Consider the following 27,802-nt stretch of genomic DNA (forward strand, 5'->3'; position numbering starts at 1 on the left):
AGCCAGTCCAAGGCGAGTTGTCGACTCAAACAGTTTGTTGGCATATATAACGGATTAATGTAAATTAAAGTTGAAACGAAAATAAAAATCAAGTAAATGCTATTAAAGAAATACGTGATTTTTACTTCAATGAATATCTTTTAAAAAGAAGGGTAGAAAAGATAGAAATTGTTTCAACTAATTTAAATTTTAAAGAAAAATATTTGTGCAAAATTGTTAACAAAAAAAAAAAAAAGGACTTTTATTTGAAAGTTAAATAGAAAAATCAATTAACCTTTTCGGATAACCGACGGGGAGCATATTTCAAGAAATTCTTGTTCATACAAACTTACTAATATATGTCTTTAAAAAAGCACGCAATGGAATACCGGTGCTCCAGCAAAACTTTAACCCAAGTAAGTGACCCCATTAAAGAAATAACTGAACGACAACAACAATCTATTAATGAACTACTAAACGCGAAATGTATTAAATTAACATCGCAATGAAAGCAGACTAAATGTTGGACGCAGTCGCGATCGCAATCGCGGTTGCCGTTGTGTGGACATTTTTCTACGACTCATTTAGTTTAGACAAAATAAGAAGAAAAGAAGAGAATGTCTATATATTTAGAAGGATTCGTTTCGTTTGAAGCCCATTCATTTCCATGTAATCATAAAAGTAAGGTTTCTTCATTATAATTGATTTTGAAACTATATATTTGTAGAAAAAAAAAAACAATTTCATTATAAAAAGAAAATCACTGTTTAAATTATTTGATTATTATTAATGGACGTGTGTGTGCATCTTGGAGAAACTTAAAATGTTTGCGCTTGCTCTTATTGTGACTGAATACTACTTTCGAAAATCAATCCATGTGCAGTAATTATCATGCTTTCCAAAGTAGTTATAAATAATATTGATATAAATATTTACCATTTTAAATGGTATATTTAACTTGCATCCTAGTCCCTAGGATGTTGGGCTACGATCTATTTGCTTGGGTGTGTTACAAATTGAATACTTAAATTAATATATTCCCCATGTGCGGATGTGAAAAAGTATCTTTGTTGTAGCAATTTGCGCTTAAAGCAATACAGCATCCAGGCAGTAAATACTCTATGAGAGCTCGACAATTCATTGTCTGCGTGCGTGCGTGCGTGCGTGTGTGTGTGTTTGTATGCATGACTACTGTGCTGTGTAAGATTGTAAAAAAAATTTGTTTTGTGTTCACATGCATTACGATCATCGACACCATCGCAAGCACATCACACATTCAACCATTATTAACGTGGCTAAGATATGTAGAATTTTATGTTTATACTTGTATTGAAAAATGGTTTTTGTATGTGTTTTTCTTTTCTTTTCATTTTTTTTTCATAAAAGGAGAAAGAAACAAAAACTACAAAACCAGTAACAGGAATTGTGGCAAGTTCAGGTTCAAAAGTATTTATGGTCTTTGCAAGGTAGACCGTGGTGTACATGGAGTATTGTTTAATATATATATATATATATATATATATAGATATATATATATATTATATATATATATAATTTTTCAAATCTCAGGGACGTTCTCCTGATTTAATTTAATGTACATTTTATTTAATAAACAAAACTTAAAGAAAAAAATTTTAGCATATATATGGTCCTTGCCATGGGCTTGTCAAGGCTTTGACCCGTACAACTTATTTGGAATTGATTAGGAGAAGGTTAAAACGAAAAATTATTGCAATTATAACACTTTGGTTTGCCCTAAATGCACAATTTAAGCAAGCCAACATGAAATTATGAAAACGAACCATTCGTTATTTGGACTTTTCCCATTATTTATAAAATATTCTGCTTCATGCTGTCTTCAAAACCAAAAATCTGAATATGTACTCTGAACACCTTTCTTAGAATCAAAAGGTGTGTAGTTGGTTCCTTAAAAGAATGGTCCGTTAATTTCATGTTTTATTTTCAATAAAATTTCTGAACGAATCTTGAACACAAATGCTTTAAGTAAACAGTATATTGATGGAGCTTTAGAGCTTCAAATTCCGTCTACTGTGCCGGTATACTATACGACTGGCGCAACAATGGTAATAATAACTTATTCTAAAATGTAACATCATAATGCGATCACCGGATTATGCGACAACATTTCATCCGCAATAATCGCTCACAGTATATAAAACGATGCTCTCTTCCTTTCTAAAATCGAATGCAAATATTTTCCCAAAAACTTATGTCAAATAAAACGGCCCTAATCGAAAAAAACGATGTATCCATAATTAATGAAATTTCATTTCATATACATATAAATATATATAGCTTTAACTATATGTGACTATATAATCAAGGTTCACAGCAAGAGGAATATAACTTTTTTTAATTGTTTTTGTTTTTCGAAAAGATTTTTAATAAAATACATTTATGGCTGTAACGATAATTATGTTGGGAAACGATCGTTTCTTTATTCAAAGAAAAATTCTATTAAGTTTGCTAGCCAGGCAACAAACTGCGCGTGTGTAGGCGCTTTCAGTTTTTCTTTTCTTTTCTTAAGAGAATGCTTAAAATTGCTTAAAAAAAATTTTTCAATATTTATGAGGTATTGGTTAAAAATTGTTATGTTATAGCAAAGTTATTGAGGCCAAAAATCGCTTTCGAAGAAAGACAACTTAATTCGAAGAAATACGACAGAAAACGACGTTGTATGGGATTAGTTAATATAAATATTTTCTAAAAAGCAATAGATAATGGGAAAATTTAAGGGAAAGTTCTATTTGCTACTTTTTTTTTTCAAGCTTGATATATGTAAGTAGTGTTGAGTTAAAACAAAAAGCGCAAAAACCATTGGACGTGGAAATAAAGTCTCATCATCGAATTTGAATGATTTTAACAGAAATAATTTCTTAGCTAATAATTGCTCATGTTCTTCTGCACTCGAAGGCAGACGCGGACTTAATACCTGGTTTAAAATCTATGATAAGCTGGGCGTGATATCGCCAGCTGCGATAAAATTGAAAATATCACGTGACGACGAACGCTACTAAGAAGCTAATATACTGTATCGTATTCGATATTGGTGTAAACGAGAAAAAGTGATTAGAAAAGTGATAGATGAAATTTCTTAAACTAATAAATAAATTTGATATGAAAATATATAGTGTTTCGTTATATTTTGGTTAAACGTATTTTAATTTTTTTTGTTCTCAATTGATAATTGTATGAAAATTTTATTGAAAAATTCAATTCAATTGTGTTGTTGCCATAAGTTTTTCATTATTTGTTAGAAGAGAGAAACTTAACATACTGCAAAATTAAAGTCGTGACAGCCTATAGTTAAAATTTGGAATTTGTGGTTTATTTTAAGAGAAAATATTATGCATACGAACAAAGCACAACAAGTACATGTTATGAGCGATGTATCGTTATGTAGACTGACGGATAGATGAGTATGCAAAACACGTTTATGTTTCTGTTTTCTTTTCTCTTCACATGAAATATTTTCCAAACAACAGTTACATGGATCAATAATGTTGTAAAATTATTAAGCGTTCTTTGTTCTTTGATAATGATTACTTAGTAAAAAAAAAGTAACAAAGAAAGACAAGAAAAAACAAATTTTATTATTGCTATTGTTGTTGTTAGTCTATTGATCCAGAAAAATGTTTTTTTTTTCGAACAAAATCATTTTTGTACAAACAGTTAGTTAACAGTCATTTGCATCTTTTTTTCCAATTTTGCACCAACAGCAAGGACTACCCTCCACCATTTGTAGCAGAGATTATATTAAATTTGTACGGACGTATGGACCACGCAGAAGGGCTTAAGACAGACCCACAATTTATTGTACCGAGCGTTTCAGAATCATTTTCTAAATCGGTGTAAACCAGTCTGCCCGTCTGACGTCTATCCATGTAAAGTTATGTTCCAGTTACAGGACACAATTTGTGAGATATTTTGATAAAAATTGTTACACTGACGTGTTTTGACCCAAGGACGAACGCTATTGAAAATGGTTTGTAGAGCAGAAAAGTATAAGTTTTACTATGTGGTAATCGAAATTGACCCATAACATTATAGTAATTTCATACGAAAATGAACTTTACAAAATTTAGAGGATCTATGCCTATTTTTTGATTCTGCCCTATGTGAGGATTAAACTTATATTACATTGGGAGTATTACGTGATGCGTTTTGGGCCTCGTTTCCCATAAGTACGCACGTGAAAATATGCCTTCATATATAAACAAGATTTATTTTTTGTGTTCTCTAATAAAAATAATGCGTACTATAAGAACATAAGAGAAGGATTTTCACGAATATGGACCCGTTGTAGGGCAGAAAAAATTGACTAAAACTGACTCGTAATAGTAATTTCGCATAAAAATAAGAATTGTATTATGTGGGATAGGATATTTAGTGGTCGGTCTTGTCCGGCAAATAGCGGGAGATTCAAATCTTGCGTAAATTTTGGGACGCCCATATTAGGCGAAGTGTCTGCAAGTACGTTATATTTGGTGCTTTATCATATGTTCTTCTTCGGTTGGATTATTTTATGAAAGATTTTTTTGCAATGCTGGTGTCTATGTTATATCGCAACTACGAAATAGATTGTCTTCGCTTACATTGACTACTGCGGTCGCAATTTTTTCATTACAAATAAATTGAGAATAGAAAAATAGAAATGTGGATTTCAACTGCCAGGCATAGATGTCTCATAGATGTAAGAAAATAAAACTACATTTTATGGTGGCAGCCATAATTTTTCGATTTATCGATCGTTAATCGCGAAAATTGGAATAGAGAGGGAGGAATCGACAGACGTGTAGAGCAACTGCTAATAAAAGGAAATAAGTATGGAGAACCAATTCAGGTTACTTTTGTCTCGTTAACCCAAACTACACGTTTATATGGCCACGTTTGTTTATCCAAACTGATTTCAATCTTACTGTCACGAAAATCAAGCTGAGAAACTTTAACTTTTACACAAATGGTTACAAAATTTTTAAAAATTCCTGACCCGCCTAAAAACATTCCAATCAATCGGTCAACTAAGATGCGTGCAATTAAAGACGATTTCAAGCTTTAGGTCTTTTCGCCTTATTACACATTTCCGCGAGTAGCACAGGGGAATAACATTCAGTAGATAAGATCATAAACCTAAGAAAATTGATTTTTTATAATTTCTCTTATTCATATAAATAATTGAAAAAAGACTGAAATTTTCCTTAGATATTTTTTTTTATTGTTTCCAATAAGTGTTTTTTTTTTATTCTTGTTTTCTTTTTTGATAAAAGTGAAAACAACCGAAATCCAGTTTTGTATTTTGGGAGAGGTTTTTGGTTTCCACAGCATTTTGTTTATTCTGCCTGCTACCTATGTACAGTTTTTTTGGAGCACTACTCACATGTTTTTCATTTTACGATAAATATTTGTGGTTGCGTATACATTCAGCCTACATTTTGACGATTCTTTGCTTTTTGTATTCACTTCATGCCTACACTGAGTCATCAATGGTTATCACCTAAAGAATCTTGTAAGCTAACAGATTTTTTTCTATGCTTTCATTTTGGTAATTAATTTGAAAGTTTATATTAATTTCATGTATTTCTAAAATTTCTGTGCTTTTCTTTATGATTTCGCTATTGTAGACAAATCGCACCTTTTTGTAAACTTGAATCAAAAAAATATGTGTACCAGTTTTCAATATTCTATCATTATCGAAATGATTTGGAATGGTGCGCGATTTAAGAAAATCTACGTTTTATTTGGGTAAGAAAAACGAACGATAATGATTTGTTGCTTGCAATTGGAAGTATGTGTTTTTTAAATTATTGCTAAGAGATAAGATGAATTTAGTCAGAGATAATTAAATCCTTCATTCGCTATAGTCGAAATGATGGGCAATAGCTGATACTTGAGGAATAGCAAGTATGAAAATTTAATTCAGCGGCGCGTAGTTGATTTTCTCTACTTTTGTAGAAAAAAAAATATGGTTGTTATAGAGTATGCGTAAGGGACAAAAGTCCAGAAAGCCGAGATATTCTTAATTTGTGTTGTACGGTGAGTGCGTTTTTTTTTTTTGCGATTTGGACGGGCTTAGGAAACACATCTATAATAATTCAGATTTGATACTTTGATACAATAATAATTTGTAGACTTTATACGGTGTCTGAAGCTTGCTTCTTGGTGATACCCACGTTTTGACAACAGAATAAAAATTTTATATTCTATAATGTTGGATAGGCGCGACCGAATTTTACGACATATATACAGATGCTGCAAAACCATTCTTAAAATGTACACATAAATCTTTATTGTTGCATCTTTTGTGGTTTATAAATAATTAACCAAAAACTAAACTTTTATTTTCAAACCGGATGTGTGGTGTATTCTATATTATGGGCATGTCCTTTGGCCGATTTGGCTCGATTCCAATACTTGTGTGCAAGAATTTTGAATCCTTTTGCGAAATTTGACGCCAAACGCTGCATTTTTGCCACCAGGAGAATGTTTACCATAGACCGACAGAGAGACCGACATGATGCTTACATTGGTTTAGAATTCGATGCTGATTACAAATGTATATATTGTTATGAAATTCGCTTTTACTATGATACAGTCCGTAACAGTGGATCGTGGGTAATTTGATCAAGAGAAATACACTTCAAAGTTCTTTTATTTCATTACTTTGTCTTTCACAACAGTAGGAGTACTTATTTACAATTATACTTCTTACATGCGTGATTATTCACAATTTATTTTGGCCGTACTCTCAGCTCAAGTGTTCTTGCCCGACTAACTCTCCCTTCCACAAATATTCTATTTATATACATTTTTACAAGCATGTTACTATACCCAAAATTTATGGTTTTGTTTCTAATCCCAGCCTGCTTTTCCTCTAATCGTTTTCATCGGCCTGCAGCTGCATGAGGCGCCTGCGAATGCTCATTTCGTTTTTCCTTCTTTAGGGAATTTATTATTAAAGAAAATTACTTAGCTGACATTAACTGGATTTGGGATTTTCGTAACAATATTTTATAGGATATCGAAAGCTTCCATTTGAGTGTTGCGAAAATAAGTATATCACTCATCCTTTTTTTGTTGTTACGTATAAAAAAGAGCAATATACGGAATTTCGATAGATTGAATGAGACCTTCATCAAGATAAATTCACTTCAAACCTTATATCGTTTTAGTATATGCGTCATGATAAGGAAACTAAATGTGCTACCTTTTTAGAGATAGTACGGTTTATGCCTCAAAATCAATTGTGTGGTAGAGGATATATTAAATTTGTGTGGATGTAAGTGTAACACCTACAGACAATTAAGACGAACCAATCTCTTATTATACCGATCGATTTGGAATCATTTTCAATCGATTTAAGCCTACTTGTATATCGATTTGTTCGTCTGTCTATCCAACACTTTTTCATGTATTATTGTGTGTTGGAAGGGAACGTAACAATTATTAAATATTTGAGACTTATCGAATACTTTTGCGGTCAACTCCCATATAACGCCTTATTTTGAAAATGTTGTTACAAGAGAAAAAGAATTCCAATTTTCAAAATATTTTGTCTAAAATATCCAACTAAATAAAAATTTGGGTCGGATGGGCTAATCTTTTGAACCTCCTCCCATATAACCGTTCCTACGAAAAGTGAACATTTTTGGCGCAAAAATGTCTCATTTTTAATAACTTCTTGTAACAATTAGTCTATGAAAGTAATTCGACATAGAATTTAAACGTACGAAATTTTACCTTCGTAGGTCCATTTTTTCTACTTTACACCACATAAAGATTCTCGTAAAAGATTGACCAATTGACAAAAATTTTCAATTTTGATTATTTTATAATGGAAATTGGTTCATATTAGTCGTATACATAGAAAGTGAATGTACTAAAAAATGAATCAGTACATTTCTTGTGCCCGATAAGGGGGCTCCCATGAACAGAATGCACGAATCGTCGCTGTATCGTGCAACTAAACATTGTGTTTGGTGAGTACCAGCTATCAATCGATTCGATCTATCTTAGAAGTAATTATCTATAAATCTAGCAAACATTAAAAGTTGCTATTTGTCCGCATACTTCTCTCCGCGGAATATAATCCAGTTATTTTGTGCCTTACCACCACAGATTGTTGCCTATAAAATATGTCAATAATAAATAAATTTTTTTAAAAACTCTTCAAAAGAAAAAGAGAACGCAGAAATGCAAAAAAAAAAAAAAAAAAAAAAACACAAAAAATTAAAAAAAAAAAAAAAAAAAAAAATCGACTATATTCGCTTCAGTATTCAAAACTAATAGACCTTTTCTAATTCTTTTTTTTTTTATACGGAGTATTTTCGTATTTAAATGCTGCTGAATATTTTTTAACTTTTCTAATATATATTAAAGAGACTTAAGAAGGTATGTATTTAGCTTACAGTGTCGTCTAAATCATACAAGCTTCTTCAGAATCGGTCAGATATATTATGGTAACAGTGAATGTTTCTGATTTTGACCTTATTATTAGGCAATTCGCAAACGGTAAGAGAAAAGTATGTCTATAGGTATGATGTCAATTGTGTACCGGCTTTCATTATTTCTTTTATTTATTTTTTCTTTGGTTTGTTGCGAACGTTTGAAGGGAGGTCTTTCATATATAGATCTATATTGCCAGTACCTTGTTATAATTTCAAAGTTCAATAAATTAATAGCTTTAAGAATATTTTAATTAGTTTGAATGATTTAATGAATTTTTCGTTACATTTTTGATTTTATTGACTTATTGGTTATTTTAATACTCATTGGTGATGAGATTATTTTTGTTCTTCTAGTTGTGTTATATGCTGATATTGGTTGCGTTTTCGCTAACGACAGCATAAAAACTCGGCTGTCCTTATTTACGAAAGTTTTGAAATTTTTGCCTTTCAATTCGTCTACATTCTCGGGGATATCTTTATTGACTTTAGAAAACAAAACATCTTCAAACGCACGCGTCCTCTTCTTTTTTGAAAAAACGGTTCACATTTTGTTTTAAGCATCGCGGTGCTTTTTCTCGACCCAACAAAATAAGCATAAAATCAATTCGAAGAGCTCTCACACAGACAATAAATTTGCTTTTGAAAGGTTCTAACACTTCTTTCCACCTGTTTTTGTCGCATTTTTTGCCACTCTTTTTTTCACTTTTTGTTTTGTATTTAGTTAAGATGAAATAAGAATCGGCCCTTACATAGAAACTAAAGAAACTAGAAACAATTTTAGAACTTAAGCAAACATTCAAGATTTTTATATTTCGTCGTAAAACCAGCTCGTATAACATTGTCTGTTCTAAATATCTCGACTGGCCTGGTTTTGAGTATATTGCACTTAGAGAGAGTAAAAACATGATACTGACTGATCATCAGAATCGAATAGCGATTGATGGTTGTGAAGCGTTCATCCAATTGGTATTTGGCAAGAACTCGAAGAAGAAAAGACAAAAAAAGTTCTGAGGCTTGGTATTTGTTGTATTGGAAATACATTTTATTTATTGAGCTACGTCATCGTTGTCAGCGACCGTTAAGGTTTTATAGATTGACTGTACAGCATCAAATGTTTTCCCATTCAAACATTCAATGACCTTATTACCACATAATAATCTTTCCAATGACGTCCAGTTTTTACAGAATTCACATATATTGCAATATGGACGAAAGTCGCTAAGCACTTTGAAAGATATTAAAATAATGAACAATTTAGGTTTATGACTAGCTTCGCTGGGACGAAGACGATTATCTTTACACAATCGTCCAACTTGTTTCTTCAAATAATAAGAATCGTAATGTAACATTTTCGAAAAATATACTATTTTTCGTACTTTATTTGGATACACCAACACGCACTTAAAACTTTAAACAGATAAATTAATTTTTCCTTGAAACCTTTATCGAATTTATGTCTGAGTAGTTTTACAATAAGTTTATTTGCACCGATTTGGCAATTTGGATTCTTTGCTAGTTGAACTATTTTAGAACTTTTTTTTGTCAAATTTCCCCAGTGCCAACTAACTCTATGATATCTGGAAAATAAAAAAAAAACTTTTTAATTACTTTTGTTTTAATTTTTTATGAGAATATATGTCTTAAGGATTTTTTTACTAGAGCAGTCTGTTTTTTAACTTAAGAGAGCCAGTTCTCTCTCCATAGGAGGTAAATCGTTAAAATCGTAAACAATCGAATCGAAACTTCGATTTCAGTTTATTGCTTGAAATATTGAAATTTTGGTATTTTGGTATTTTTTTTTTCCCTCCACTGTGTTTTGTTAGCAAATTATTGAAAGCAATTTGTTGATTATTCACCGGTTAATAATTAATTTAATAAACATTTAATTGCTGCCGATAAATGTTATGAAAAAAAAAAAAAAAAAAATATAACATTTATGTAAAGTTCTTTTGAGAATAAATTTACCTAAATTAAATTTGGGTTTATCCTAACTATTACTACTATCTTATATATATGTGGAACTGTTAGGTTTGATATCTCTCAGCACGAAACCCTTCTTTAGCAATTTGCCTCACTGCGGACATTTCTCCGTGCATATGCTACCGAGGTCCCAACAAAATTTCTCTTATCGAATGAAATGAAAGTGTCGTCTACTAATGACAATAGTTTTTAAATGAGATTTTATAAAGTAATAGCTTGATTTGTTACAAATAGTCCACAATCGTTATAAATAGGCTTTAACCGTTACATTGTTATGAGGCCAAAAATATTTTTTGCCGTTGCTTAGTACCTTTTCAGGTAATTTACTTTAGTAAAGCTTTCTTCTTCATTTTGTTTTAATGTGTTGCTCATATTCTCTTATATATAAGAGGCACGTATGGGTTTAAGCGATGCTTCTCGTTGTTGTTGTTACATTAAAATAGTAGTAGTAGTAGTAGTAGTAGTAGTAGTAGTAGAAACTTATAACAAATTATGCATAAAAAATTAAAGGTGATTAAAACGCTCGAAGCAGCAAAGCGAAATGGTATGAAATGTTTATTTCGTGCATAATTTTATATCTGGGCTTTTTACAAAGATATTGTGCTTCAAGGTATATGCGCGACTACCAATAAATTTTTATTCTTTGAATAAAATTTCTCTATAATATGTGTTGAAAGTAAACGGAAAAAGTTCGCTTTTCAACAAAATCAGGGAAAGTCTGAGAAATTAATCACGTTCACACAAATCATGTACGAGGGTATATAAAAACCGATAAACAAACACACATACACATAAAGAATATTATATGTATATATATAGATATATACATATAGAATATAGTGTATATATATTTACATATACATATATAATATATTTTATATATATATATATATATATATAAGTGCACGCACGCATGCGCATATGTGTATGTATATGTATAAATGTGAAAGTATTTACAATAATCAAATAAATCAGCAATAACAGCCGTACATAACAATGATGAACGTCCATAAAAACAAAGATCGAATAAGTATAAGTTTTCACTATTGCATTGTAGTTATATACACGTGATTACACCCTACACCACTTGCAGTACAGGGAATACTACGTCTGTGCGGACATATGGAACACGCAGAAGGGCTTAAAATACACCTTCCTTTTATTATACCAATCGAGAATCATTTTCAAAATCGATCCAAGTCTGATGTCTGTTCATGTAAATTTGTCTTTAAATTTTTATTATGTTACGATAATTAATTGAATCAAAATTAGTTTGCTATAAAAATTAATTGCGCTGAATTTTCAACACGCACCTCAATTTTGGAATTTCTTTGGTAAAACAATTTTGACGGAAAGTAAGCCTTTATTTGCAAAGAGGTGCAATTTTTAATATATAGTTTCATAACAGTAAGTTCATATAAAAATAGAATGCAATTTTTGTGTTCCATGGAAAAAATAAGAATTGTGTTAAACAATGCGGTGTAGGATATTCAATCGTCGGTGTAGCCCAACTATCACGATTTCATTTGTTGTAATTAAATTTTTTGAGATTAAGAAAACCATGACGACAGGGACATTACCACAAATGAATAAATGAATTTGCGTTTAATATAAGTCGACAAATACCAACAGCCAATCAGACAAATAGTAGTTAAGATAAATACATATTTGTGTGCACTTATGTATGCTCTTATGTTGACGGGACATTACCGATATACTTTATTAATTTTATCGTTTTGTTTGCAGTAATGAATACTTTTTGAACCAATACGTTGATTTTTCGTTAATAACAATGCTTAGCCTTAGATCGGGATCCGAATTACCTGAAGAATATGAACAAATTTCTATATATTTTTAATCATTGAAAGACTCACAACTTATCATCCAGACTAGAGTCAAACTGATACTTCAGAAGTGCATGAAAGCTATCTAGAGAGTACTTTTGTTTTTTATTAGAGTAATAGAAACATGTACTGAAACCATACACCTAAAAATTGATTTTGAAGGCATTTTTATTTGTGTTTTAAAGATTAAGCATCGGATTGATGATTTTATTATAGAAAAGCGTTACAAGTCTCTCATAATATTTTATGGTATACTTTCCTAAGTAATTAGGAACCAATTTTATTAATAACACGAGTCTTAAAAAACTGACACAGGACAGAATGTTATGAGAATTACAAAAGCCCCAGATTTAACGCAATGTAACGTAAATCCGTTTTTTGTGAGTTTTATGTTATTTATTCAACCCGTTTTGAAATTAAGTTCGCACCACTGAATTGTGATTTTTAGGATCGTCTCGGCTTTATTTACAAAATTAAGAGATCTATTTACAAATTATTTAAAAGAAGTTATATTTACAAGTCTTTAATTCTTTTACTAGTCTTGTCTGTGCGAACGTTGCAATGTAACTCTCTCGACTGTCACTGCCGACACTTTTCTACCGATATTCGAGTGACTTTGCTTTTCCCAACTATTCTTCTTAGATACAAGCAAGTTACCATTATCTAAATTTATCGCGACATTTTTAACTCGTTTGTATGTTTTTCCGCAAAATTTCTGCCAATTGATGTTAATCCTTTCGTCAGCCACCACCTGTATAATGCAGGTAACGCGCCATGAGTGTGTGCTTGGTTTTCCCCTTTCGTTGGAACTTTGTTTCTTAGAAAATCGACTAACTTTCATGAAAATTATAATCAACAAATATGGAATTTTCGAAACAGTATAATTGACCACGTTCAAAAAAAAAATTGAAATTTGAAAAGGCTACGTTGTTTTAAAAACCGTCACTAGTGAATGCTCTCGAAAAATTTGTAAACACGAAAAAAATTGATTGTCGTTATGTGATACAATACTTTCAGTTGGAAGATCTCAGTCCTACCAATATCAAAAGGCGTCGCATTTTTTTGCAATGGAAAAGATAGCATTCACCAGTTTTAGCTCGCAGCGACTAGTTTTGGTTTCTAAACTTGAAAAAATGGTTCGATAATAAAGGATTTGCCAACAATGCATAAGCTGAATCAACGGTTGATTATTATTTTGAGAAGATGAACGGTTTTAACTGTGAATACGATAAGGAATATTAAATATCATTTCGTATCGGAGGAGAGTATTGAGATCAATTTCTACGGTGTTATGAAATAACGATATTTTTATTTTCCACTACATCAGATGTGGTACAGGTCATGTTAATTTTGTGCGGACGCTTGTAACACGCAGAAGGACTGGTGATAGATTCATCTTTTATTATTACCAAGCTATTGAAAATGGTTCGGATCTGACCACTTCTTCGATCATTCTCCACAGAAAGCCTTATTTTGATGAATCATTATAAGAAAAAGTTATTGTTATTTTTAGACTTTCGAAACAAAAAAGGCTTCGTAATAGTACTTTGGCATTCTAAATTGATGTAGAAACTTTGGATCGGACATTGAAATTTTTTGAACATATTGCTATATAATCATTTTTAAGAGAAATGAATCTTTATATGGTAAAATGGTCTAATTGTCAATGCTTCGTGATGAAATTTCTTTCATAATAATCTGACATAAAAATTAATCTTAACGAATTTGGGCCAGCTAGGGCTATTTTTAGTTTTCTAACCCATATATATGCGTTCTAATTAAGAGTAAGGCTTCATTTGCCAAAAAAGTCTAATTTTTAAACGAATTTTTAGGAATTTCTTAGCAATAAATCAACCATAGGTAATTTGGATCATATAGATGTATATTTTAGATCGCAAATTATATAGATGCTCCCATGAAAACGAATCGTTTTATAGGAACAAAGCCTAATTTTTGCGAAGCAGTGTAGAATACCTAAAGGTCAGCCTTGCCCAACTACGGTATTCTTGTTCGTATTCTTTTTAGGTTCGGGACGCTCAGAGTCAAAAAGCTATCATAAAATTTAATCGTTGACTTTCTCTTAAATTTTTTTTCATGAAAAATTCATTTGGTGATTAAATAACTCGGTTTATTCGTTTCACTTATGCTGTGAAATTCTTGCATTGTTTTCACTTCGAATTTATTTATTTCCACATGGAAAGAGAACAAGGAAACCTTATTTATTGATAATTGAATGATTTGTGCTGTTTCCAATATGGGTCAATAAACTCAACTTAACGGCTTGTACACTCACGTATTATTTCGTATGTAAACTGGAATACATACGCGAACCAATGCTCTACATAAAGATCTTAAAAGATTCGTTCAACTGCTTTTGCTTTTCTCTTTTCTTTTTTTACTTTTAGATGAAACGTTTAGCTTGCTACACTCCATATGTTCCTTGTTTGTTTGAAGATGTTTTTCGCTTAACGCCACAATTTCAGAAACGGCAGCTGCTCGGCATGACATCCAAACGAATATGGTCGATTCTGAATCAAGTGTTTTCTTTAATTATGAATAACTTTGAATAAGGGTTAATCAGTAACCTACGCTTTTTGCACCGTTTGGAAGAGGGAATGATAATCGTTTTATTTGTATAATTTGTCAGATATATATATATGAAAGGATCAGGTAGCGTTATATCTATACATCATGAGCGTGCACATGAGGACTACAATTTGAATAGAGATTTGAAATTGAGTGCCATTTATTGCATTCATTATGTCGTCGTTATGTACTGGTGATATGTTTTCCACGCATTGAAGCACCGTTCAGAAATTTAATTAATATGTACATACATAAACTATATCTATTTTTATATTTGTATATTAATTTTGATTCGCCGTTAACTGACCAATTGCGAGTTTGATTGCCAACCCGTATGTTAAGCGCTATATTAGAAATTAAATTTTTTTTTGATGTAAAGAACAAACTTAATCTTCAATTCTTGTGGTCGTTAAGTTTAGTTCCAAAATAAATTGATTCTCATATCCCGTATGCTTACCATAAAGTTAGAACTCATTGCTAGTCTTACTCGAAAAATAATCGTTCATGTGTTTTGTTATGGGTAACTGTCTCAATTTTTGTTTCTTCTTACGAGAGCTACGCTATTTATATAGACCTATATATGGAAGACACGCTGGCCCAATTTTCGGTATGGTATATACCAATAAATTTGAATTTGGGGAATTTATATTAAAAATGTAAAAAAAGCATTAAAATTATTATTATTATTATATTATTATATATATATACATTTATCTTTACATACACATACCATATTAACCAAGTTATTTGTGAAATTATTTGTGTATTAAAATGGTTTTTATCTAATATTTTCTCTTGCTTTTTAAACAGAAAAAAAAAAACATTTTTACGCGAATTATGGAGATAAAATATAAGCATACTTTATTAATTACGTAAATGATTAGTCCGTATACGTAGAAACAGGTAAGAACATTATTATCGTCGAGTACCGTTATTCGATCATTTTGGCAACAACATACCAAAAATTGCACATTATTTTTATTCAAAAGCATATTTTTCGAGAAAGCCCGCGTATTGGACGACGTCCCAAACGTCACAACGCCTGATCAAAATTTAGCAAGCATAAATTACTTGCCAAAAATTTTATTAAATCTCAGCCTCCGTCATAGAAAACAAGAATATATGCTCTCTCTCCATATAAGAGCTTACTTTTTATGATAACCTTTATATATGCTGGCCTTGGAAAGTACACCTATATGATCCAAATTCTCTACTGTTAAATTTTTTTTTGCTAAATTGTTGTTATGGAGCAATTTCTATCACAAAATATTAAAAATGAAGTCGCCTTCTGAAGGGCGCTTATTATTCGTGAGAAACCTTATGCGAATTGAGGTCTAAGAAGTAGACCAATGCGGCTTAAATTTGACACCATTCAATTTTTATGTCAAATTAGTATTAACAAGTAGGCCATTTTCTGAGACTCTAAATTTGTTAAGGTTCGCTTAATATTGAAAATTATGCCACTTCACCGTATAAAGATTCCCTTTTCATAGGAACGTTTTTACAGGAGGGGTTTAAAAAAATTTGCCAAAAATTTTTCAATTTAGAATGGCGAAGTATTATTACTTTTGAAAATTGCCACTTTTTCCTTGTAACGACTTTTCAAACTAAGGTGTTATGTGACAAATGGTGGAAAAAGTGCATCCATCCGAATCATTTTTAATAGCACATGTCAGTGTACCAAATTTCATCAGAATACCTCAAAAATTGCGACCTGTATGTTGAGCACAAAAATACTTGGGCAGAAAATAGACGGGCACAATGACATAGAAGCTTCCATCGATTCATAATAATTTTCTGAATCGATTGGTATTATAAACAGTTGGTCTATCTTAATTCCTTTAGGGTTACGTACGCCCGCAAAACTTAATATACCTTGTATTGGTGTAGGGTATAAAATATTCAATTCTTTACTTTTATCAAAAAAAATTTCACAAATTAACTACAGAGTTTGAGCTCTTAAAAAAGTCGTGTAATGAACACATTTAAATAAATTTTCAACAGTGTAACATATAATATATAGCTGCTCCACTGTCTTATTTTACCCGGAACAATGTAAAGTGTACGGCATAAATCGATTCATATAGCTTCACAAAATAATTAATAAGAAATAGATCTAGCGTATGTAAAATATTTCGTAGATGCAAACTTGATTTCTGATAAAAATTCGAATAATCTGTAAATACTGATTGAAAGGTTTCCCAATGTACTACTTGTCTTAAACACCAAAAGAAAATGAAATGTCATGAGATTCAAACGCTACAAATCGATACCTCTATGAAAGTACCTTATTTACGCAGTATAGTTATTTAGCATTTCGCTTGCTTTAGGCAACTTTATCGAATTTTTGTCCATACTATTGGTAGCTGCGGAAAATAATTACGTTAAATCTTAGATCGACATTCCGTGTAAATTGTAATACAAAACATTTTTAATAATATATTATTAGTTTTTTTCTTCAGTTTCGTTTTTAAATTGTATCCTTGCCCATCAGCTTTTTATCTCAATTTTCACTACCGAAAGAACTTAAATATCTACGGTACGGACGAGTAAATGAAAGTATTTTCAAAAGACTTACGTGAAACTTGCTTGTTAAAGTTTAAAGCATTGTATTACTTGTCAGCGTCAGCGTGAGATGCTTTGCCTGATCGTTGCAAACTCCATATTTAAGCTATGGATGATAAGTAACATCGCGTGAATTTGGATCCAATCGTACATACTAAGCAGCTTACAAAAACTCGATTCTAGTGAAAAGCGTAAACGGGCAGCGGGCGATATTGTCTTTGGTTGAAACTGTATAGAGAGTAGCGTACAATAGACATATTTAAAGAATACAGAGATAAATTTATATTTCAAATTAAAATGCGGTGAGAAAAGTAGCGAGTGTTGAAAATATGTTCCTAAAAACTAAAGACAATTACTTTATTTAATTCGATTTCATTCGTACATTTGAATGTAGGAATACATACGTATGTATGTATACATTTTTTATTATCTTATTGTAGAAAAAAAAAAACTTTTTCGTAACTATCATTTAAATGATTTATGATCTTTTCTTATATGAAGTTAAATTAAACATATACGATTGCAAAAAATGACAGTTTTCGTAATTTCGGAAAGCGATTGAGCTTAAATTTGCTGTAAAAATACGTGCTTTACGTAAAGTCTTATGTTTTCAATTAATTAGTATAAATTTATTTTTTATTTTTTTTCTTTTTTATTTTTCACAGTCACGACTGGCAATCATGAATTTTCGTTTTATTAACTTAATCATTTGTTATTCATACAAAAATTGACAACGAGTCCATATCATTGATAATGACAACGTCACAATTACAGTCAAATACTACTTGCTTTATTCACACGAATACATATACACGTGGGCAAAGTGGTATATATTTAAATTATTATGGTACTATAAATTAACAAAAATATACACTCAAACGAATTGCGTTTTATTATTAATATCTTTGAAATATGAAGCTGCATTAATTTTATTATTCTGTTTGTGTGTAGATATGGTGTGTGTGTGTGTGCGTTTTTTTTTAGGTGGAGAACCGTCGACAGACGTCTAATAGGGTGCGTGACTTAGCCCATTAAAAAGCACCTATACTCGTATTCCCCATCCTAGGCATGACCGTTAGAGTATACCTTCACAGTGAGGGTAGCCAGTTAGGCACTACCTAAAAGTCTACGTTCACGGTCCTCGTTTCTTTGTTTTCTCATTATGTTTGGTAACACATATTCAGCGTCTTCGTGGCGCTTGCAAAAACTGCAAAATGGGGTCTGCTGCATCTTAAAACTACGTAAATAAGTTCTAAAACAACCATGGCTGCTTATTAGTTATGCTAAATAATAGTCAACCTCACCATGCTTCCTATTGAACCAGGGCCGCAGATCTGGTGTGAGGCAAGCCGTCCTATTCGCCTTTCTCAAGCGCTTGTGCCATTCTTCTACTAGTCGGTCTTTTGCACACTGCTTAACCGAATTAGCCGCATTAGCGGCAATATGTGAAGTTCATCTGTATACAAGCCTTCTTTAGCCCGTAGATCGAGTAGTATCATACTAGCAATAAAAAATGCCGCATCTTTCCTCATCGTACAATATGCGGCGCAAACCCTTAGAGCAGCAAGCCGTTGTGCTGTGTGGATGCCTATGTGGCAGTTATCGAGCACCTTCTTTCAAATGGAAGAGCTGTATAGTATCGTCGCTCCTACGCACGTTCTGCCATCAATTTTCTATAGCGGCAATTTCCTCTTAAGTCTTGGCCACGATTGCTACTGTCCCCCACACACACTTCGTCTACAACTTTCCTCCGCGGGACCACCGTTAGATGTTACTTCTGGGTGGCTGGTTATAACTAGTGCGCTTCTTATGATAGGACTTCATTTGAATACAGAGAGGTTCCACTCCCTCTGCTATCCACCCGCTATCTTTCTAAGCACCGTAGTCCTTGGAGCACTACCTTTGCGAATCCGCCAATGATGTTTCAGGCTTCACTGCTGCCAATTGTCACCTGCCGTATTTCACTAGCTTCTACTGGGCATCTATTATACTTCTGCAGTAAAATATAGCGTGCTCTGCATCTTCCTTTCTCTCCGCGCATTCCGGGAAGTTTGCTAAGCTATCATACGCTAACCTGTTCAGGCACATCCGGAAGTACGCATGACCAGTTAGGAACTGGATGAGATAATAATTTACCTCCCTGTGTGGCCTTCCGGTGCATGGCGTTATGCTTGTGATAAGAACCAACATTCATTTTTTTTGTTGTTCTTTCCCATCGCGATTGTTAGTTTTTCATCGGCTTTAGCCACTCGTCTTTCCTATGGCTTTTTGGGACCGGTCATTCTTACAATGCCAAAATGTATAGTGACATGGCGGTTGCGATCACAAAGGCGGCTTTCTGCGATACTATTCGAAATCCGCATATCTGTGTCAGCATGCTAAGACGATCTATTGCCGCCAAATTTCGTTATACTGCTTTTACGGCCCAAATGGGGCTCCGCAAACGTCATGGCCGAAATTACTACCGTGGCTATGATTTTCCTTATTTCCGCCAAGGACGCCTGGAAGGCAGCAGATTTTTCGCGTAATCCACGTGGTGTTTAAAACTATGTCGATGGTCTAGCATGACTTCGAGGTGTTTGAGAGCAGGAGATGACTGCGAGGTGTGTTGTCCGACTCGTCTACAACACGTTTCCTTACGCTTTCGGTTGCTTATAAGTATTGCCTTTGTCTTATGCCCCGCTAGCTCTCGCCCCATCTCTTCTAACCACAGCTTTATTTTTGTGTTACAATTCTGTAGTAGGTTAGATTGTTAATTGAGAAATGAATGATGTTTAAAGGGAAATAGGAAAAAAATAGAAAACTTAACGAAAGTAGAGATCATAGTGTGAATGAGTTTTCTAAGGAGAAGTAGAAAAACATTCCGAATGCTTAGCAGTTTGCGAGTGGTTATTAATTTACTAGAAACAACAATTAAGCAAGAACTTGAAAAGAAAAAATGAAGAAAAGAAGATGTTAGAGTGCTTAGACTGTTATGAGTTACAATTGAACAGACATTTCTTGTTTTCTATTGGAAATCTGGGTAATTTAACTGCAATCACGGCGTATAAATATGCCATCAACAATGAAGAATAAACTCGTGGGTAATTTTTATGATTTAAAGAGGGAAAAAATTGGTTTGTAATCATTATTAGTGGAGCGTGCGTAGGACCACAATTTCAAACCCTCCCACCATAATTTCGAAGCTACCTACCTCAGTAACGACATCTGCGCCCCTCTCTATAACCTCCGATCGTCTTCAAGTGGCACTTAAGAGTAACCCTAAAAATAATGAAATCAGTAATTCGATTGTTCGACAGACAAAGAGAATTATTGCAAATATCGTGGGTTACAACCCCGCTCTTATGAATCTATATTGGTCATTCGAGAGAGCACGGCTTTCCTAGGCCGTCAACAGCGGGCGTTCGTATACGTCCTTTTCCAATTATTTGCTCATTGTGTCTATCAGGCGGATGGGCTGATATGGTGGTTCATTCGACGGTTTATTACTCTTCGGAATAGGTACAAACTTTGCAAGCGCTTAGTAACTCTGCTGCAGTAACTGCTTAAAGTGATTCATTTTCCTAACACTACATACGAAAATCTCTGCGGAAAAAGTGTTGCTACTATTTCGTGGAGCATGAACGGACAGTTTACTTGTGACGTTTTCTGTTGTTTCATTTTTTTCAGGACGACGTTGTACGTGGTTCCCAATGGATCAATATTCGATATATACAATCAAAGCTCGTCTTTTTACTGGTTCTGATCGATTTCTGCAAATCACGCCACAAATTTCTATAGAGTGTTAACTTGCTTTCGAACTCTGATCTGCCTCTGTACCGCTGTACTTTCCTTCTAGCTTTCAAGCAGTCTTAAGTGAATGTATTACTCCGTTCCACCGGTAACAGCGATTCTCGCTGTTGATTTTGGTAGATCTATTTAGCGTAGCGGCTCGCGACCCATTGCGTCTACACGCTAAAGCTATCCCCTGCAAACACTTTGCTTACCACTCTCCTCTGCGGGAGTACCGTAAGCTATTGTTTCGCGCAGTCTGGTTGCTGTTATTCCGCATCTTTTGATGGGACCTTAGCGAATTCCCTTATTGGTTTTCAGTGCCTTTTCTCTCCACGCGGCCCCATTCCAAGCGTCGCAATTTTCGGAGCATCTTAGATATAAATTCATCTACAACAGCCCACACTTCCATATAGTCGGTACCGGTGACTATATTGCTCGGGTCACCGGTCAAACGCTACACAGTGAAATATTACGTGCTGAGCGTCCTCTTTTACATCCCCGCAGCTCGGACATAACGGTCAGTTGTCGTACTAACAGTTGCAGATACTAACGAAACCACTCGTGGGCAGTCAGGTATTGTGTGAGATAGTAACTCATCTCTCCACGCGTTCTATCGATCCATTATTTTACGTTTGGTATAAAAGCGGACGACCAACTGCCTTTCGCAGCTTCCTCCCTGTGCGATGTTTAAAGTTGAATCCATAATCTATCATGACCCCCAGGTATTTTATCATGGGGGACGAATTGATGATGTGTTGACCGACTTGTATTTTACACACTTCCACCTCTTTTAGGCTGCACCGCTTGAGTATTGAATTCCTCCAATTTAAGCCCGCTTTGCTCAGCCACGCATTTACCCACATGACTGCCTCAGCCACTCTTTCCTTCACCCCTCGCACGAGCTTTGCAGTAACTGTAATAGCTGTATTATCCGCGAAGCCGATAATCATTGCAACCAGAGGGAGCTGCAACCCCAGAATATCGTAACACATTATGGTTCACACATATGGACGGACTGGTTCCACCGGGGTGCCCCTTATTAATTTGTGCACTTCCGTACCGTCATTGCTTTCATATACCAGCGTAAGTTCGGAGACGTAACTTGCCACTAGGTTGAATAAGTACTGCAGCACTTGTGCTCTTATCAACGCAATGCGAATACTTTTACAATCTACCGAGTTAAAAGCGTCTTTAACGTCCAACGGGACCACGGCGCAATAAATTTTCTCGCCGCCCTTCCACCGCTCTTCCGCAATGGCATCTGCTTCAAATCCCACCACACGCTTTATGCCATCTATTGTTGACCGTGCTTGCCTGAATCTGTGTTGGTTATATAAGACAGCGCCGCTGCGTTCGACCAACCTCAACAGGCACTCATAAACAATCCTTTCCAGAAGCTTGCCCATTGTATTCAGCAGGCAAATAGGCTGATATGACGATGATTCAGTCGGTGGCTTATTGCCCTTGGACATAGGAACTAACTTCTGCGATTTCCATTTATTCGGGAAAACTTTGCCGTGAATACACTGTTGGAACACTGCTAAGTTACTTGTTAGAATCAAAGAAAAGCGAAACCTTCCATCACTTACATATTTTTGTGAATTAATCAAAGATACTAAGGTTGAAAATGTTGGTCAAAACAACAGATGAGTACAGTTTTACAGAAATTCGAAATTTAATATATTTATATATTATTGAAATAATGCAAATAGTGTTATATGTATATGGACTTAATAGTATTTGAAAAAATATTTATCTATCATAAATGAAATGAAAATGTAATCCTAACAAAATACAGTTACGATTAACGGTGAATTGCAATGTTTTTTCTTTATATTTGCTTAACCTAAAGGGGACTCAATGCGATGAATATAGCTTTGGCGTATTTGTACGATGTCTAGGACGTAAAAAATAAAGAAATAAAAAACCATAACAGTGAGAAATTGGAAAGTGAAATTCTGTTATTCAATTCTTTAATGACTGTTTCATTACTAAAGGAAAAAAATATTGTTTATGTCGTCCTCTGCCTGTCGTTTCACAATTTCATTTCGTTTTGCGAAATTAACTATTTTTCTTTTCTGCTCGTTTATTATTTTTCACTCAATTAGCTTTTCAATATTTATTTTTACATAGCATTCTGCTTCTTCTTATAAACCTGTTCCTCGTACAACATTTTCTGTTAATTAAATTCAAGTCTTGTTGAAGTGTTTTTTATATACTAAATCACTTGTTTTACAGGGTATGTTCAGTTTGTGCTAAAGTATGTAATATTCAAAAAGGCTTAGACTCACTTTTTAGCGCATCGACTTAAACTTGCCTGTCCCTCTGTACGTCTGTCCATCTTTGATCCGCCCATGTACGTTAGTATTTCAGCTATAGTCCGCAATTTTTGAAACATTTTGATAAAATTTGGTACAATAACATGTTTTGATGCAAAGTGGAACAGTATTAGAAATGGTTCGGATCGGTCACTTTTCCGTTCGCTTCTCATATAACGCCTTATTTTAAAAAACCATTATATGGGAAAATCTAAATTCTAAATTTATGCGAAAACTTTGGGTAATTTTTGGACCCCCTTTTATATAACTGGTTCTAAGAAAACTGGATCTTTATATGGTAAGAGGATCGAATTGTCAATATTTAATGATGAAAATGGATCACAATAGTAAATTAACAAACCTTACCACGTAAACTGAATATCTGGGTATCACCGCATTTAAGGATTCTTAGGAAATGTAAATTCAAGTACCCAAAATGCCGAGTTGTTAATGTTTTAAGTCATCACAACTAAATTTATGAAAATTAAATGGACCAAATTTGAACCAAATGGGTCTATTTCTTAGTCCACTCCATAAGATTTCTCATGAATAATAAGCGCCCTTCAAAACAAGCTTTAATTTTTGATATTTTGTTATGGAAATTGGTTCATAGTAGCAATTGACCAAAAAAGTTGACGATACAAAATTTGGACCGCACAGGTCTACATATGTAGTGTCCCAACATATATAGAGTTTATCGTGAAAAGCAAGCCCTTATAGGGAGAGAAAGTCGAATTTCGAATTTTTTATGATGGAAACTGAAAGGAAATTATTATATTATATTAATATTACGCCTTATGATGTTGTGGTCGACCTCGAATGTGCGGGTTGCATGAAAAGTTTGGCTTTCCATGAAAATAATGTATAATTTTACGTGTATTATTAAGAAAATTGGTGAATTTCTATATTGGAGGAAGTGGTGTAAAATATCTAACTATCAGCCTTGTCCGACTATAGTGTTCTTGATTGTTTTGCTTTTGTTTTTTGATTGTGTTCTTTTTTAAAATATATAGAAAGCGAAACTTACCTTACAACGAGATATGATCCAACAAATTTTGAACCTACATTCAATATAACGTACAGATAAGTAAGCCTTTCCAAATATTTATTGCGTATGGAAATAGCTGCCCAAATTGAGAATATTGTATACTATGACCGAGAAATCGAAAAATTCGCAATGTGGTAGCTGTAGCCGGGTAAAAGAATCCCAACAAAATGCAACAAATTTCACCTTTCATATGAACACAAAGAAGAAAGACAAGATGTTTTCTTAGCATAGGAAACATTGAAAATCACAGACAAAGACTCCAGGAGAATTTTGTCGAAGTACTAGATATTTACAATGATTAAAATGTAAATTTATATGAGAAAAAAGTCTTAACCCACCTAAGCTAGACTTGATAAATGGGCACGTTGTGTATAAAGTGTGCATTCAAACATGACAGCTGATCTTCATTTCAGGCATCTAATGAAAACAACATATAAATAATTATATTTGATCGTTTGGCTAGGATTACAAACAGTTGAGTTTTACTGAAAAAGTATTACAACTATTAGTAAAGTCGTATAGACATCACAAATGGAAAACATTGAATTTGACAAATTTTTTATGGACTAAGATTAGATCTACAAATATCATTCTGAATTGCGCCGAAACGACGAATCGTCACTTCCGAAGCAGTCCAAATGCTCAAAGTCAATTACTTATGAAATAAAAATAGTGAGCTTAATTTAAAAATTATTTCTTCTTCTTCTTTTGCTTAAATACTTTTAATTCTCGGTTATAATAAGTATACTATTTTGTTACGCTTTTTAAAAATATCGAAAAGCGAAATGTCTATAGATCAGGAATGCATATGGTTTACTAATTTAAGCAATTATTTGATAGTGGGACTATCAAGAATTTCGCTCAGATGTCAATCTGAGATTAATACAAATTATTTTGCGTAAAACGATTTAAAATTTATCTGGCATGTTTTTGATGTCATTTGTAATATTAATCTTTTTCCTCGCAGATATTAGCAGTTTTTTACTTTATTTATATAAATATGCACATTACATACGCTTCGCTGTGGCCCAGTTTTAACAATGAAACGCAATTAGACAAGTTAAATAGATGTAATGGAGGTCAAGGATTGAAATATTTATCAGGTGATGCATTAACGGATTCAAACGATTGCTTGGGTCCAAATAATATACCTTACCCAAGGTACTTGCATAAATTGCAAAATAAAATTGGATAATTCAAATATGTTCCTTTTCTTTTTTTGTATAGTTCGGCTATAGCGCGTACATTTTCTAATTGGAACGGCAATGCGCGACGTGGTCGTCAAAGCAAATTTCCAAACACACTGGATCCCAGCATTACAAAAAATGCACTATTGCGTGCATATGGTGAGGCAAATAATGAAGTCATTAATAGCTATCGTGTCGGTACGTATGTACGCTAAATTTCGTGTGAAATGTTGGAATTATGTGGGATTCCAAAATGAAATTTTATCATACACCGTTTATAGCCGTTTCTTCGCTCTTAAATGTGCCAAATATATGAAATATGTGAAAAGGGTATTCGATGAAACTCTTGATGTATTTTTATTACGACGCGAAAGTATCTGTTTTTTAGATACCATTCGTCTTATTTTACTTTTCGAAAGAGAGAAGCATATTGCAAATTTTTATAACGTAATACATCCTGTGTCAGAAATGGATTGCGAAATTTTACAGTATACATTATATTAACGAACAAACAGACATGCTTAAATCGATTCAGAATTGCAAACGGCTATCGACAACAAATGTTTACGTGAAATGTTCTGATGCATTCAGTTTGTGCTCAATCCTTTGAGTGACAATAAAGCTTGTGGAGAAACGGCAAAAATTCATTGAACGAAATAAAACAATGAGTGAAATTGTTTTTCTAAATATTTTCAATTTTCATTAGGAATTTAAGCATAAATCTAATCAATGCTCGCGACAGTATTGTAATGAATTAAATTGCATTTAAAATGATCTAATTTTTTTTTCTTTGCCTAAACTTAAACTTATGACATGTTTTAGGACGATCCTTGAAGAATTCGCAAGGTACTCAATGCAAGAGCACGCCAGCTCGTTTGTGCTCTACACGTTATAACACCACAGCTCCCATGTACGGAGTAAGTTTAACGTCTGGGCAACCGGTAACAATTGTGCAAAAGTTTCCAGATCTGCTGCAGCAAGTGGTTTTCGAAGTGTGCGAGTAAGTGCAGAAACACATATACGCCTAACTCTTTTTTCTATATACGGTATATACGCTCCTTAGAAAACTGTGCAAAAAAATCGTATAAAAAATTATATGCGAAATATGATAAATTTAGGAATATGTCTCATAATTTTTAAAAATCATGTAAGATGAATAAGCTCGAAATATTTTCGCGAAAAAGTGTGCAAAAAAGCATCTTGAATAAATAACAGAATCCCTATTACGTACGTATTAAACAAAACAATCAATTAAGTAATGATGAAATGCTGTGCACAAGTTCAAGTGCAACCAGGTAAAGAACAAGGTGACCATAGATATTCTCCGAACTGTAATTTGTTGCTGGATATGTATGTACCAAAATTTCTGTAAGATATTGTCAAAAAAAATTTAAAAAAACAATGTTTGTTAGGATTCGTGCTAGAACAAAAAATTCATATAAAAAGGTGTATTTGTTCTTATTATTCAAAATCGGAGAATAAAAGAAGACCGTGTAAAAAAAGAGTTGAGTTATTACATGTACACATTAGAAATCTTTTCCCTTTCTTTGCAATTTTTTTTAATAATTATGTAAATTTGTTAAGGTCTTCGGAATGTGATGTTGTTCGCGGCGAATGCACGCAAACTTATGTGCCGTACCTATTCCTTGTCATCCCTCTGGGGCCTGTAACGCTAACGGGCCAGGATTATGTATTAGTCGAAAGCGGGTGCGTTTGTAAGCCGAAATATTCTACAGGTGCTGCTCAAGAACCTAATATGATACCCGTTTAGTTTAGTTAAGCACAATAAAAAAAACAAAAAGAACTGACTCAAGCCGCAGCTCATGTGTATTGTAAAAATTTTATTCTAGTTTTAGATTTTTTTATGGAAATTCTGGAATTTCCAAAAGCAAATTGATACAATATCAAAAGGCTTTATATAAAACAAAAAACAAATTTTTACTCTATAAAATGTTAATCGTAAAAATAAAAAAATTCATTATTATAAATCTCGGTTGAAAGAGAGAAATTACGAAGACATGTGTTGCATTTATTAATGAAAACAAAGATACAATAT

General features: G+C 33.1%; 1 protein-coding gene across 3 annotated transcripts; it reads left to right on the forward strand.

Annotated features, from left to right (window-relative positions):
• Window positions 1-51: 51 nt before the first annotated feature.
• Window positions 52-27,802, forward strand: LOC119637831. 3 transcript variants are annotated; one of them, XM_038034183.1, is made up of 5 exons: window positions 52-395; window positions 25,527-25,720; window positions 25,787-25,944; window positions 26,569-26,746; window positions 27,331-27,802. In XM_038034183.1, the coding sequence occupies exons 1-5, from the start codon at window positions 339-341 to the stop codon at window positions 27,515-27,517; spliced, it is 774 nt and encodes a 257-aa protein (XP_037890111.1). In that variant the 5' UTR covers window positions 52-338; the 3' UTR covers window positions 27,518-27,802. The 3 variants fall into 3 exon arrangements, with proteins under 3 accessions (XP_037890111.1, XP_037890112.1, XP_037890113.1); XM_038034184.1 differs by having other exon boundaries at window positions 25,787-25,905; XM_038034185.1 differs by lacking the exon at window positions 52-395 and adding an exon at window positions 15,673-15,757.

Source organism: Glossina fuscipes, unplaced genomic scaffold (genome assembly GCF_014805625.2).
Source record: "Glossina fuscipes isolate IAEA_lab_2018 unplaced genomic scaffold, Yale_Gfus_2 61, whole genome shotgun sequence".
Classification (NCBI taxonomy): domain Eukaryota; kingdom Metazoa; phylum Arthropoda; class Insecta; order Diptera; family Glossinidae; genus Glossina; species Glossina fuscipes.

Bases quoted from the DNA above. Each gene is read 5' to 3' on its own strand.
- LOC119637831 (XM_038034183.1), top strand. From the start codon at position 339: ATGTCTTTAAAAAAGCACGCAATGGAATACCGGTGCTCCAGCAAAACT. The intron at 396-25,526 runs GTAAGTGACCCC...TTTTCCTCGCAG, and splicing joins CCAGCAAAACTTTAACCCAA to ATATTAGCAGTTTTTTACTT. The intron at 25,721-25,786 runs GTACTTGCATAA...TTTTTTGTATAG, and splicing joins AATAATATACCTTACCCAAG to TTCGGCTATAGCGCGTACAT.